This window comes from Plectropomus leopardus, chromosome 2 (genome assembly GCF_026936395.1).
Source record: "Plectropomus leopardus strain MGB_pleo_1.0 chromosome 2, ASM2693639v1, whole genome shotgun sequence".
NCBI classification, from domain to species: domain Eukaryota; kingdom Metazoa; phylum Chordata; class Actinopteri; order Perciformes; family Serranidae; genus Plectropomus; species Plectropomus leopardus.
In genome coordinates, this window is record NC_142177.1 from 12,185,948 (window position 1) to 12,201,206 (window position 15,259).

Genomic DNA, 15,259 nt, shown 5'->3' on the forward strand with positions numbered 1-15,259 from the left:
TGCAGACATTGTGGGAGTAACAAATTGAAGACCATTGGCAGTAAATATCTTGCAAGTACAGTACAGCTGATATGGACTTTGTGCTGTGCATGTGATTTCAAGGCATTATGTTTCCAAATCAGGATGTTGTGGTCATGTAAAGTAGTTGCATAGCAGTTTTCTTATTTTTGTCCTGAAACTTTGATAGTTCTTTACTTTGTAACCAGAGGCTGTTTCAGAACTACAAAATTTTGCAAGCAAGCACATTGACTTGAACTGCGTGCAGCAAAGGGCACATACACAGCAAAAAGACATTTTAGGCAAATGATGGTGGAGTGTACCCTCTTTTTTATCTGACCATTATTTGGATAACCTTTTATGCTCATTAGTTTCAGCCTGTCTGAACTATTCTCCCAGCCTGTACATAATAAGGTGCAATAACTTGTCAAATAAAGAAAAAAAAGTCCATCCAAAAACTTTGGAAATAGTCTTTTTCCCTACCTTGTTATTTCCTCTTGACCCAGAAACTAAATATACTCCAGAAATCTCTGGTGTGTGTTCAAGTATATCTCTTCCAAACAGTGAATTCCACTTATAATGTGGTCAGGAAAGCCCAGTTAAATATCATGCTTTTTATAATTCAGATGAATGGATGTTAAATGAGAAAATGTTTTTGAGATAACTGTATGTATATGTATTTTGTTAGTGGAGCTGACATAACCCTCTATATTCAGAGCTGCAGTACTCTCCCGCTGAGAGGCTACTGTCTGCTCAAGTGAATGTATTTTTTTAACAATCAGTTTGAGGTTTGATACAGTTCTGTGGCAGCTGTCATCCCTACCACCCCCACCAGAGACTGCTAAGACAAGATATGTACATAGAACATAATGCAAACTGAATAATTTAAGAAGGACAAAACTTGTGCGAGCTGGAAAAGAAAGTTTCCTCCCGGTCTTGGTAGGAAGGAACATGGAGGATACTTAGAAACCCACCAGTCTCTTTTGTTTTGTGCTTAGTCTTTTCTACAGCCTGCAAAGACAAGGGAAGAGCAATGGTAAACAATGCAATTAGGATAGGAAAGACGATATTTGCATTTTCAAGTTTACCTTTCTGGTCTTTTTTTCCCCAAAGTAACTCCAATTACTACCCTTTTTTAAGCAGCATTTTTTTCAGGATTTAATGAACTGTGTGAATGTGTGTTTGTGTCTTTAACTTTTCTTTACATACTAGAACTTCAACACATTGTCATGTCTGTCGGCAGAGGGCACATTAATTGCTAATGAAAAATATAATTGGTTGCAGCCAAGTATGAATTTTAGTACTGTTAAAATACAGACCAATAAGTAGGAAAAATAACATGAGTATTTAGATTAAAAAAGACAAAACAAAACAAACATTCATGTTTAGAAAAAAAAAAATCAACTTCAGGTAATGTGGGTTTTTGTATTGTGGAAAGATATGATGGATTATAGTGGGACTTGTTATGCTTGCCAAATGGTTTTGGGCTGTGTCACAGTATTACAGTTTACCAGAGTATTTCGAAATCGCAAAGGTATGTTTTTCAGTATAGTCATAAATACAGGTGCTCCTCTTTCCATAAAATGCCATTATATCTAGTGCACAGCAAGCACCACCAGAGCTCAGTCTCCAGTCTCTACTAGTGGAACAGACAGCTGAGCAGAAAGACACAATGACACTTACAGGTGGAGGGAGAAGTCACAAGACTATAAACAGTCGGCGGCCACCTACGGCAGAGAGAGACTGTGGAAATAACAGCATGTTTTTTTTTTACATCTAAGTTGGTGAATTAAGGAATTAGTTTGACCAAAACAGAGCTGGGGATTGAACATGGTTTGAGTGAGTTTTTTGTTTCTGTTGAAATTCACTGAAGTGTGTTTTATGATGAGTTAACCAGGCAATTAAGCCTTATCAAGATGTTGTTAGCATCACACTCTGACCTTCATATACCATATACCCCAGTGAAGTTTCAGGCAGGCATAATTTTTATTAGCCCAAACAAGACTGTTGAAACTTGTACTCCGTAGTTTCTAAAAAAGACCAATAAGAACAAGACCAAGTTTTTGAAGAAGAAACATGTAGTTTCCTTGTAAGTAAGAAGTGAGATGTTTGTATTGTTATTGGACATTAGTAAGTGAAAGTAAACTATTTAAATACATTTTCACACTCTCCTTCTGTGTGGATGTAAAGATGGTGTCCAGTATTACTTAAACCTCAATGGAAATATGCAAAAAAAAATTAACTTTAAAACCAACTTTATCAAGCAACAAGTTAGCCTTGGAGGCTAACTGAATGCTTCATGAATTTTGAATTCTTACATGGTACTAAAGCCTCTAAAGCCCACCTACCACTAAAGCTGCTATGAGTTAACATTTGTATGTTTCCTTTGTTTGTTCATACAAATGTAATTGTTTTTGTATAGATATTCTGTGCTGGCTCGAAGGTGTGTGAAGGAGCCATGTTTAGAATATGTAGCGTCTTTGCAGCAACATTTGAAGCTCACTGTGAACTGTCATGGCTGCATACGAGTCTTGACAGACATGGCTGTAAACTGTAATTGCACCTTGATTGGATGGCGGAGGCATATAACCACAAGGTGGAAATTCTGGAGCAGGCCTACAATAAGCTTCTAAATGACATTCACTTCTACAATATGCAGGAACTTATCGTATTGTAATGCCACCCTCTTCCATGCGGTTTGGTGGAAATTTTAACTGAATTGATGATAAATATGTATGATTGACCCAATGATAACATTAATATGTACAGACTGTTACACCCCGCAGCATTTTTTTTTTTAATGTTGTAGCAATTAATATGATAAAAGTGATGAAAAATGTGAATGTAGCTGAATGTCAAGCATTTAGCACTCAGTTCCTCTCAGCCAATCGGCAACCAGCAGCCTGAGTCCATTTTTAAGATTCACCTCATTGTTGCTGCTTTAAATGAACAAATGAAGACACTGACCATTGAAATCAAAGGATAACGCTCCAAGAACTTTTATAAAAGTAGTTATTTTTTAATTAATTTTTAGTTAAGGCAATCCAATACAAAGCATTTCACAACCCACCATATGACAATTATCATGTACAATAAAAACCCAGTTGAAGGAAAGTAGGGAGTCATGCAAATCAGAAAACTGAAGATATAAGTAACGAAGAGAAACTGTGGGATTAAACAAAAAAGAATTTCTAAAAGTGTTTACTGTAACATGCTAATTTAGCTACAGTTTTCAACCACTGGTGAGACAAGAAATGTTTGGAGAACCAGGCACGAGAGAGAAGAACAGTCCCCAGAGCTTTACTGCCATGTTTGGCACTGACATGCATGTGATCTGGTTGGACTGGCTCCTATTTTACACATGGCAGGACTCTTTGACGCACCACAAGAAAACATGCAGTCGATCCATCATACTAATAAATTTGGCCGTTAAGAGGTCACCGTAATGACACAGACGACAGGAGCGATGGCTTGTCATACAAACTCCAAAAATAAATAGAGAAATATCTTCAATACAGTAATATTCCCAAAAATATATCCAACATATACAATAAGCACTCCTCCCAAGGATAAAATGCCGTTGGGATCAAACCAACTGTTCATACACGTTACATTCTAATAGAAGTCCACTCTTATCTTTTCAATGTCAACTATGTCTTCTCTCAAACCACACAACAATTTACAAGCAAATAGCTGTTTGCCATTTTGATCACCATCAAATAATTTTCCCCAATCCACCCCAGACCTATACTTATCCACCTGAGCTGCTTTGCAATACAGGACTAAATGAGATGCAGTGACTGCCTTTCACATTATTAAGGCCTTGAGTTTGCTACATTACAAATTTAAATAGAACCTTTTTAGCTCATATTAATACAGCCTCTGCCTCGCCTTGTTGGTTGGTTTATAAGGAAAGGACACCTTTTTAAAGGCTATTATACTTATTGTAGCGCTGTTTTGTTTAATTTCTACACCATTATGGGTAACATGAAGGTTAAGGTAGGAAACAAAACCAAGTGAAACTTGAATAATGATACCAGGAGAAGAGCAATGACTGCATTGAATTTTTTGACAAAGATGGAAAAAAAGTAAGTAAGTTTTAGAAGCATTTTATATCTGTGAAATGCTGAGAAAGACAAAAATAAAATGCAGCCATGCTAGCAGCTCCATGAGGCTGCACTTCGACAATGATTGTTTTCGACTTTGACATGCTCACAGTGAAAGAGCTAACATGCTGATATTTAGCGGTATAATGTTAACAATGTTCACCATCTTACAATACTGCATTAGTGTGCTAACATTTGCTGTATTTGGTCATACAAAATAAAATAAATTTTAAAGTCTGACCTGATGATGATACTGCAAGAAAAGTCAGGGAGTGACCACAGTCATAAGGATACATCCTCTGGGGAATATGATGTCTGTGCCCAAATTTTAGACAGTCCATTTAATAGTTTAAAATTTCAATGAACTAAGTCACCACGTGTGACTGCCTTCAATTTTAGCCTTTCTTTGTCTGCTGCATGATTTCTTCCTTTCCCTCAAGTACAAGGCCTAAAGTAGAAAAGCTAATAATGTGGGCTGTGTACCAGAGCTGCAACAGTTAATCACTGTATCAATGATTGTATTGACAGAAAAATGAATTTGTAAGTATTCTAATAATTGAACCTTTGTTTTAGTAATTTTTCAATCAAAAAAAAAAAGCTGGACATTTGTTATTTTCATGCTTTTTAAATGTAAGAATTTGATGCTTTTCTTGACAATAAACTGAATAGATTTGGATTTTTGGACTGTTGGTCAGATAAAACCATTTCAAGACACCATCTTGGGGTCTTGGAAAACACACAGGGCTAGTTTCACTTTTTTTCTGACTTTTTCTTAAGAAAACAATGACCAGATTAAATAATAATGAAAACTACAATTACAGCTGAAATACTATGCGGTGTGTCAGATGGCAGGTTCAGTGTGAGAGAAATATGAGTGTAACATTGTAATCTGTACTTTTATCTAAACTCCTTGTTGTTGTTTTAATACTACTCACGTACCTGGTGTACTTATTGATGAAGTCAAGTTTTTTCCCCCATAATTTCCTACAGTATGATTTCTGCATGTGTGTAAGGCAACACATCATAGGAACATTGTTGTGAAATTGGATTTTCTACGTAGAAGCCAGTTTTCTTTGCAATAAACCAACGTCACAGATGGTGGGAGGCTATAGAAAGCTGAACTAAGATTAGCACAAAAGAATCCCACTTTACCCTGTGGTACAGACAGATTGTTAATGTGTTTACACATGAGAGAATTACTTATGTACTGAATGTAATGAACATAAATCCAAAAGCTCTGGAGACCACTTGAGAAATGTCTCCCACCAGAGACTTGTAATACACTGCTGCAAGGACCGGGCTGTATAAAATGAAAATCTCCAGGGAGCAACACTGGCTGTGATCACAGCGACTTACAGAGAGAAGTCTATGACAACGGAAGTTAAGTGGCTGCTGATGCGTGACTGCGGGGGCTTAGGGGTTTCCACTGACATGGGAGTCTCTGGGTTGCAGAGGTGGTTTGTTTTGGAGCATATCAGGGCTGGATTAACCCACTATTGGGCCCTGGGGCAAAATTGAGATGTGGCTCCAACTAATCATAGCGCCCCTTTTGGGTCCCCCATAAACCAACTAGTGTTCTTGCATTGGACTAATACCTTTCCACCATATTTAGTGATATTTTGATTACAAAAAACCCCAAACACATATATTATATTGATTTGTACCAGGGACGCATAATCAACCACAAAATGAGAGAGAGCTATGAAAACTAGATTTTGACTACGGGATGTCAAACTCTTTTGAAATCTCTCAACCCATTAGCCAATGACTAACTAGTTAATTTTACGAAACAAAAGCAACAGTGTGGGAGCTAGGTACAGGCCATGTTCATTTGGCGTTTACCCCTGTAATGCTGTCTCAATGCATGATGATGGGGTACCGTTTCAGCGAAAACACTGTGGCCACCCTACACTGCAAAACTGCAAAACCCCTTTTGAAAACCCAGTGCAAAACAGCCTAGGCTAGCTAATCAGTGTAGCATAAATACCTCATAAGGTTTGTTCTTAATTTGGCACAGCATTGTGGTAGTAGTAGTACTAAACTGAAGAGTAGCAATATTAACCAATAGACTGACAAGTGTAAGCAGTTAGAAATATTCTCGGTGGATAACCCATTGATTAGCTGTTGACATCCCTAATTTTGACACAATGCCTCTCTACAAGATAACTTAGGAACTGCCTGAAGACCCTTACTTCCTTTGTATATTGTGCTTAAGTGGTGCATATTACCTAAAAGTAGCTATTAGTCAGATTACTACAAAGTTATATTTTGTATGTACTGTATGTTACACAACCAATACACTCTGTTGTGGATTATAATAAGAGTTTATGATGAATTGGTTAATGTTTCACTTGTGCAGCATTGCCTTTGTAATGGGAATTTGTCACTACTGAATTAGAACTTTAAAACAGCCTGAGTCACATTTTCGGTATTTTATGTTGAGTCGCTGCTGCGGTACAAAGATATTTGACTTGCTTGAATAAATTGGGTTCTTTCTTTAGATATCCTTAATGGCAGCACTTAAAATTATTTAAATATGATTAACTTGGCAGCGTCATCATAATTATGTCCTTGGTATAGAGACAGGTTGTGCTTTTTATATGCAATATGAAAATAATTGGTGAACACTTCAAAACAGATCTATCAAATGTCCATGCCACTTTGAATAATATTGGTGAATAAATATACTGGGATATGGAGAATTAACTTCTCATACAACATGCTCTTATAAACATTTGACTAATAAGGAAGAGGTGGCACCTCATGGTATGAAAAGCCTGATTAATGTTCGTAACGTAATAAAATGTAAACTACACACCAGTAGTTTTTCCTCCATCATAACCAATGCATTCACAGATATGGAGACAATCCTCAGTATAAAAACTTATTCCAGAAGGGAAAAGGTGCCTAAAAAATATCACTGCATTAGGCCACACTGATGACTGACGAGCAAGGTTTAGGTCAAAGTTCACATGTCCTGATACACTTAGAGAAACGACCACAGACAGGCACAAGTTTTAACCACAACATAACCTTTTTGAACCAACCTGCTGTCAAATTAGATGTGAAACAGTCACTGCCTCAATGTCAGTTTAAAAGGCTTTCACCAATGAGTCCTGGAAAGTTCGAGCCTCTCTTTTAAGAAAAATCATCCAAATGAATATATCACAGAAAAACAAACCAAGAAAAAAGTACTCCTCCAATAGTCATAGGGAGGATACGGCACAAAATTCAACACCCATTTCCTGATGCTCCTGTTTGCACCAAAAAACAGGAAGTAGAGAGTTCCCACTGGTCTCTGAGTGGCTGCTGCTTCATGAGGTCCAATCCTCACTGAAAAGCCAGGAGGAGGGCTTCAGATCATCGTGTGGTGGTGGTGTGTGTGTCCGGGTGGTGTGTAGGGAGGTGGCGCCGGGTTAGGTTTGATCCCCCGGCTCTTCATGTAAGAGATGAACTGGTCTGGGATCTCTGCTAGCACGTCTTTTGCGAGCCGAGCCATACTTAACACGTGGTTGCCTGTCCGGTCCATATAATCTCTGAAGGGAACAAACTGAAGAGGAGAAGAAAGTGGAATATTGATATGCTCATATATAGTAGTAACACAACATATGGTTTCCTTTGTCTAGTAAACTCCCATCTAGGGATTTTGGTCTTCAGCGTTAGTGATTCATGAAAAGCTCTAAATACTTTTTGACAATGTACACAAGTAGGTTTTGGGAGCATGGTGATGCACTGAATGGAGAAATCCAGAGGGCTCATGTTTAAGCTGCGATGTAAGTCAACATTTGCCAGATTTTGCAAGCTTTCAGATGCTGATTTGTCACTAATCCTGTGCTCTGGCTCCCTGCGAAGTGAGAGGAAATCAAGTGAGCCCAAGTGAAAAGATATGTTTTTTCACTAGGGTTTGATAAAATAACTGTCCATCTTTTGAATTATCTGTCACAACACAACAAGGTTTCCCCAAGGAAAATGTTCAGCAGTGGTGGTAAGAAACCTAAACCCTGATGTAGATCCTTTGCCCACTATTCACTTAACTCTTTAGATCTGACACTACAGAAACAGAAAAATTGCACCTTTGTAGTTCTGTGAATGAGACACATACGGTTTCCTACAATGACATGATATTAAACTTTTTGGCTTGCTTGTCATCATGGGAATGTACAGAAAGCACACAGATGTCCTAATCTGTTAGAGTTGCCAGTGCCAACAGATGGCGTTTTGTCAGAAACAGACATTTTAATGTACCAGCATAACTGAGGCACCAGCGTGAATGTAAAACAGAAATGTAAAAATATGACACAGTATGTACTGCAAATCACTGGAAACACTGTTGCCTATAGTGATCTGTATCTTGTAAGCTTATTAAATGCTGAAAGATAGTATTGTCTGTTATCTGGACATAGTTTGCTGACATTATTCTACATATTAATTAGCCATGAGCCTCTGTTTTTTTTTTAGACCATGGCCAGCATATGAAATTAGAAAGTACATATCAGGTACATTAGCATCTTCATCATATCCCAACTAAGGCAGAAACCAAATTAATGAGACATCTTCCTAATTGGCAATAAGCTAGCTATGGCCTGGAGGTATGCAAAAGATTTCAGTGGCCAAACACATATTTTCACAGACCGAAAAACACTGAAATCTAGTCCATCCAAAAAATGTTTTCCCGCACAAATGTTCAGCAGCAGTGAGCAAGCATTTATTAGAACCAAGCCCCTAGGAACAGCACCAGGCTTTGGAGCCAATTTTATATAGTGTCCAAAAGTAGAATTACACAGGACTTCACATGATGCCATATGGCCCCAAAAGACTTTTTCCCATAGACGTATATTGTAATAGAGATGTCTACAAATCGGTGGAGATTTTTTTTTTTTTGCATTTAAACCTACCCACTATCAGGATTTGATCCATTCAGTCTGATAACATTTTGAAAGCCTAGATTTCAATAATTTGGCCTCATTTCACTCAATGGAGGGCTAAACTGGAAGTTTGCCACTCGGCCGCTTTAAGTCTCTTGCGTGCTTGCTGTATGGGCTCCGCAATGTGGAAGATTCGGGTCATTTCATACTGCTGAAATTGAGCTTTTTTGGCTTCTGGCCTCACTGAGCAACTTTCGTCAGAATGAATGAGTGCCCGCCACCAATGCTGTATCCAGTTCTCTTGATACATCAATTTTAAAAATGTGTTTTTCTTAATTTCCGTGCAAAAAGTTGTGCAAAACGCCTTTTATTACTGAACTTCTGTGACCTCTGTAATGGGCAGTCACCTGAACGATGTCTCTCTCTGCCAGTTTCCCTCGGGATGAGATTCTGATGTCATCACCATCCAGCTCCACCATAGCTGCAAGATACAAGTTCACACACACATGCATGAATGCATACAAACATAGTGTGGGAGCTAAGCAGAGACAGCTGCCTGCAGGTCAGAGACAGGGTTTATATACACCACTGATGAACAGCTGGACTTATTAATACTACATATCTTTTGCTTTAGCATGAGTAAAGAAGAGAGGGTGTTGAGCTGCACAGGTGTAATCTACCCCATTGCATATCTAATCAACTAATAAGTCTTTTATAATAGTCTCTATGCAGATTCGAATCATCTGTATCAAACACTGCAAAGCCAGCAATTAACCTCAGCCATTTCTTCTACAGTTTTTCCTGCATCCACCCACGCCTTCCCTTCTCTACTGACTCAAATAAGTCGGAACAGAGATTTTCTCTCGGGTGTTTCTCTGAATTGGTGCCAGAGAGGTTAGTGCAGGCTGTAACAATAATGGACCGTGAGCCACATGAATTAAAATGTCAATTATTAGCCCATGTTTCTATCTGTTTAACTGGCTTGATTAATGTAGATATTGTAAAAGAGTCAGAATGTAAGTTATTTTTGTTATAATGACTTAAGGGTGGGCAATATATTGAATATACTCAAGGTATCACTGCTTGTTCCACGTGGGATTTATAAAATGCCTATGTCGCAAGCATCGAGTGTGAATTTTCATGTCATGTTTTTCAAGCCGCCGGCAAGAGACTGGCTTTGGCTTTTCGGTTCTTTTCCTCTCTCCTGTGGCTCCCTCCCTCTCACAAACACACACACACACACACACACACACACACACACACACACACACACACACACACACACACACACACACACACACACACAGAAAAAAGACTCCCAAGCATGAAACGGCACACCCACTCCTCCAACCATCCAGCCCACTCTCTTTTCGGAGATAGTATGAGAGCTCGAAGCTTGTGTTTTGGTATCTGCAGGGCTCGAGAACGCTACTGTTTTGTCGCATTATGCCACCATGAAGCACCAGGGAGATTTGCAAATATTACTATATGAACTAGAGAGCTATAACTTTGTTTCCAGCTCACAGTGCATTAATACTCACATTTAGAAACATCCCAGTAATAGTTATACTTTCTGCTAACTGCTAACAACTGCTGTTGACTGGCAGCTTCAAGGTCAGGGTACAATCACTAACGCTTTAGGCTTGAGATTAGCAGTGTTTTTCAAAATAAAAGTACCATTGTTTCCCCTTTGATTAATTTAAGTATTACAATTTTTTATTTGACTTTATGCTAACAGTATTTTTTTAAAACTCTCATAACAGTATGTTATTTAACTTTATTATAAATGTTTATTTAAAAAAAAATTATTATAGCAGTACTTTAAATGTATTTTGACAGTTCTTTATTTAACTTTATTATAACTATACTTTATTTAACTTTATTATAGCAGTGCATTATTCAACTTTAGTATAACAATATTTAAATGTATTCGACTGTATGTAATAAGTTGCTACTTTATTCAACTTAATTGTAACTGTAGTTCACATAATATTTTAGTAGTCTGCACTAGATGTACATTATATATCGCAATAAAGCCTATAAATTTTGCAATATCATTTTTAAGATATATTCCCGAGCCCTACTTTGACATCCTGTGTATGCCTACCATAGTAAAATTACTGGAATATTTAATAGTTTTGTTCAAGCAGCGTATAAACAGTTGAAGTCACCTTACCGTCAAACTCAGCCTGACCCACTCCAACTATGATGATGGACATGGGAAGCTTGGCACCCTGTAGAGGAATCATGAGGGAGAAAGTGAAAAAAAGTTTTTTTTCTGAACAATCACATTCCCATTTCCTCTATTTGAAGAAAGAGAGAAGCTTGTCCACATCACCAGTGACCTGAAAAGCTCATTACTGTAAATCAGACGTCATAGCCGCTACATGCTCACCCACGTCGGTTACAGCTGCACTAATGTTCTATATCACTCTTTAACTAGCTGTGTGACCTTTAACTAACACAAGTAGTCCCCAGAGAGAAAAAAAAGAGCAAATTAGAGTCAAAGAAAGACAGCGAACACGGAGATGCTTCAGCAGAAACTTGTTTCCCTCTCTGCTTTCCTCATCCCAGATGTTTTATGTCCCTGAATCCAATTTTCTGTCGTATAAATGCTCCCCAGCTCTTATCTTGGGATGACACACACTGTATTTGCCCAGTGAATGCTGGTTATCAGGCTGGGAAGTGAAGATTAAATCGACAACACTAACGGCATCCCCTGAGATACTGGGCCAACAGGTCAGCAGTATCAGCTGTTTTCGTAGCTGAAATAAAGTCTAGTTTATTGCCAGAATTACCAGCTTGGATTGGCAAAATGGTGGCCTGCAAAAAGTTTGGACATTATACACACTAAGATGGTAGTTAAAACTAAAAAAAACATTTGGAGAAATGCAATAATATTGGTAGACATTTTGATAAGGTCTTATATGGTGTATCATGGTGGTATCTGTGAGCTGGGAGAGGAGGGAGAGGAGGAGGTGCCTGCTTCAGTCAGTACAGCGACCATCCCCAGTCACCCTCCCAGCCACTCCCAAGCCACACCTCAAGTCACACCACAAGTCAGATAACACTGCTGTAAGGCTACATTCAAACAGCAGGCACAAGTGGCTGAAATAGGATTTTTGTTTTTTTGCTTATTTCTGACTCAGATCTGTGCAATTCATGTGAATTTTAAATCACAGTGTCTTGCTGATAAAGTCTTGTGGAGAGGCCCTGACAGATGTGGTAAAGCCCTTAACATCCTGAAAGTTTTGATAAAATCTGTGTCAGTGAAGTCATTCACATCATGATGCCACCTCTCCTTTCTCCACCTCTGCATTCACACCTCCATACAAAAGAAACAGCCACATATTTTAAAAATGTGGCTCTCTTTCTGCTCCTTCTCTTCCTTTTATCGTCTACCTTACGTATTTACTGGCTTCCACTACACATCAATGTATATATAAAAAGATAACCTTAATGGCCTCCATGTTTACTTCCATACGACAGTGTTGTCAGTTCAGGACTGCGTGCTGGAATCTGAAATAACAGCCACACAAAAAAATATCTGATCTGGGCAATTAATCCCAATCTAGCATTTAGGTTTACAGTGTCAACATAGCCTTTTTGTGGTTTACTGTCTCCAAACAAGAGCAAAATCAAAATTGAAAATCATTTAAAACAAAGATACACCATATGGATAAAAGTATTGGGCCACCTACACATTACACCTACAGGAGCTTTTATGACATCCCTATGCTAAATCCATAGGCATTAATATTAAATTGGTCCTCCCTTTGCAGTTAAAGCAGCTTCCACTCCTCTGGGAAGGCTTTCTACAAGATTTTGGAGTGTGTTTGTGGGAATTTTTGCCCATTCATCCAGAAGAGCATTTGTGAGGTCAGACACTGATGTGGGACGAGAGGACCTGGCTCGCAATCTCCATTCTAGTTCATCCCAAAGGTGTTCAGTAGGGTTGAGGTTAGGGCTCTGTGCAGGCCCGTCATGTTCTTCCACACCACTCTCATCACTGGGGCACAGTCATGCTGGAACAGAAAAGGGCCTTCCCCAAACTGTTCCTACAAAGTTGGAAGCATAGAATTGTCCAAAATGTCAATGTCGATATACTTACACTACTCACAACTGCTGACACATTATATGTTGCATTATTTTTTTATAATTTACTCCAGGCAACCTGAACAGCTTCTTTCATTCTCTGTGAAAGATCATTATAAATAAAATCTTTAAGATTTGATAGTTTGTAAATGCAAGTAAAGAGATGAGTACCAGTGACTGTATTGCACTCTGACAGGCAATGTTAGTTCCGGTTGTAATTTCCACAAACTGCAACACAAATGCTTAATACAAAAGCTGCTATTATGTGTAAAGAGTTTTTTTTTTTCTGCGGCCCTGTATTTTCACAAAATAGCTCTAACAATTGCAGTTTTATCTCTGGCACGAGACAAATGTGCTGTGGAAAATCAGGCAGCGTCTTTTGCCACGGGGGTGAGAGCAGTTTCTGTCGACACCACCTCAGTCACAGCACATCAGCACGATTATCAGTGTTCAGCACAACTCCTGTCAGTGCCTGTCCACCCACGCACACACACACACAAACACTCGCACTTGCAGATACATACGCACACATCAAATGCCACCAAAAATAACCTGGCAATCCACTGTGCCCCACTTTTGCCGTTCTCCTGTCACTGTGACTGGCAGCAGAGATCCGGTCTAATGAGACAACAAAACAAAGCATCAATCAGCACTCATTACTCCAACAACGCACTCTGCACGTGCTGCTAGAGTTCACGTCTTGCATGTGCGTGCTTTAAAGGGTGTGTGCTTTTCCATGTGCGGCCATGCACATACATGCACGAACAGGTTGATGGATAAACGTTTGGAGGTGACTGTCGTGTCAGCACAGGGGTCACCTGAGTCACTGGACCATCTCTCATTGGCTGTCTCAGAGCTTGGCTCAGAGAAAAGCTTGAGGCAGCAGATTGAGGACACTTAAAAACCAGCTGAGTGGAGATATGAACTACATTAAGAGGAGCACAAACCATTATACCAAATGCCTCTAAGCTGCGACCGTTGCCATGGTAATCGTTCAAATCAGTACTTGAATGCTCCATTTTTCTTTACCACGAATCCAACATAAATCATAAATCATTATGATTTAACATTATTTGTCAGTTATTCTCAGACAAGGACATTAAAACTTGTGATAGGCTGAGATTTGTGAACCTGACAGTTGTGACCTGCTAGCAAGATGTTGAAAACAGTCAAGCCTCTAAAATAGTTTAGAAATTTACAAATGACCCCAAAAAGCCAAGTGCCAGATATGCCAAAGGAAACTTGAATATCACAAATCTATAACCAACTTGTAAAACTGCAAGCAACAGCTTAGCCAGCTAGTATTCATTTCTCTGACTGTTATGTAAAATGTGTTACTGGGACCTGCAAGCTGACAAAGTGGCTGATTGTCACCTAATTTTAGCAGCAATGACTGAAAACATGTTGAAAATTCTGCCTTTAAAGCTGTGATTGACAGCAAATATTTCACAGTAAGACCTCAATGCTCCAAAACAAGACCTTGAAAGTCTTTGACGAAAGACATGAATAAACATTGGTCTAGAAAGTGCTAAAATTGTTGAGCAAGAATTGAAATTCTCTGTCTCTATCGCTCAACTTACACGATATACTCTATTTGCTGTACTGTGTTAGAGAAGAGTTAGAGACTTCATAGTGTGCCTTCATTATAACGGCACGATTGACAATTGTTCAAATATTCAAGTCTGTCTCATTTCTTTATTGTTGTCTGTGAGTTTCTGTAAAGTCTGCTTGTTCTCATAATAAAAATTCTTAATGTCGGAACAATAAATAACCTTCATTCAAGTTTCAAACTATGCATTGTTGGATCCTTGAATTTGATGAACACAGGGCCTGGAAAGTCCTTGAATTTGATGTTTAAGAAGGTGTGGGAGCCAAGGCTTTAATTAAACTTAAAGCTTTTGATGTTTCAGAGCACTTGTTAATGCTGTCACTCACTATCCAGACATAGATTGAATTTGTCCATGACAATCCAAATTTCAAAGCTTATTTAATTACACTGCTTTAGTGACTTCACTTCAATAACTTTAGTCTTGAACATTGTAATCACACTCTTGCACTCACAAAGCACAACACTGCCAAGGCAGCACTTGTAATTTGTTATTAATATAACGGAAAATGTTAGATATCCTGCTTATTAACTGGATAACAAAGAAAAAAAAAAACATTTTGGTGAAGGAAAGGACCGTCGTTAAACAG

At 38.5% G+C, this 15,259-nt stretch overlaps 1 protein-coding gene across 2 annotated transcripts in view; it reads right to left on the minus strand.

The window, feature by feature from the left end:
• Positions 1–3,006: 3,006 nt before the first annotated feature.
• Positions 3,007–15,259, minus strand: part of cpne5b (copine Vb) — a 144,962-nt gene continuing 132,709 nt past the window's right edge. For both annotated transcript variants that reach the window (XM_042496425.2, XM_088085362.1), the window contains 3 exons: positions 11,145–11,202; positions 9,376–9,449; positions 3,007–7,653 (listed from right to left, as the gene is read on the minus strand). In XM_042496425.2, coding sequence (XP_042352359.1) covers positions 7,459–7,653; positions 9,376–9,449; positions 11,145–11,202 — 327 coding nt within the window. In that variant the 3' untranslated portion in view covers positions 3,007–7,458. The remainder of the gene's footprint in view (positions 7,654–9,375; positions 9,450–11,144; positions 11,203–15,259) is intronic.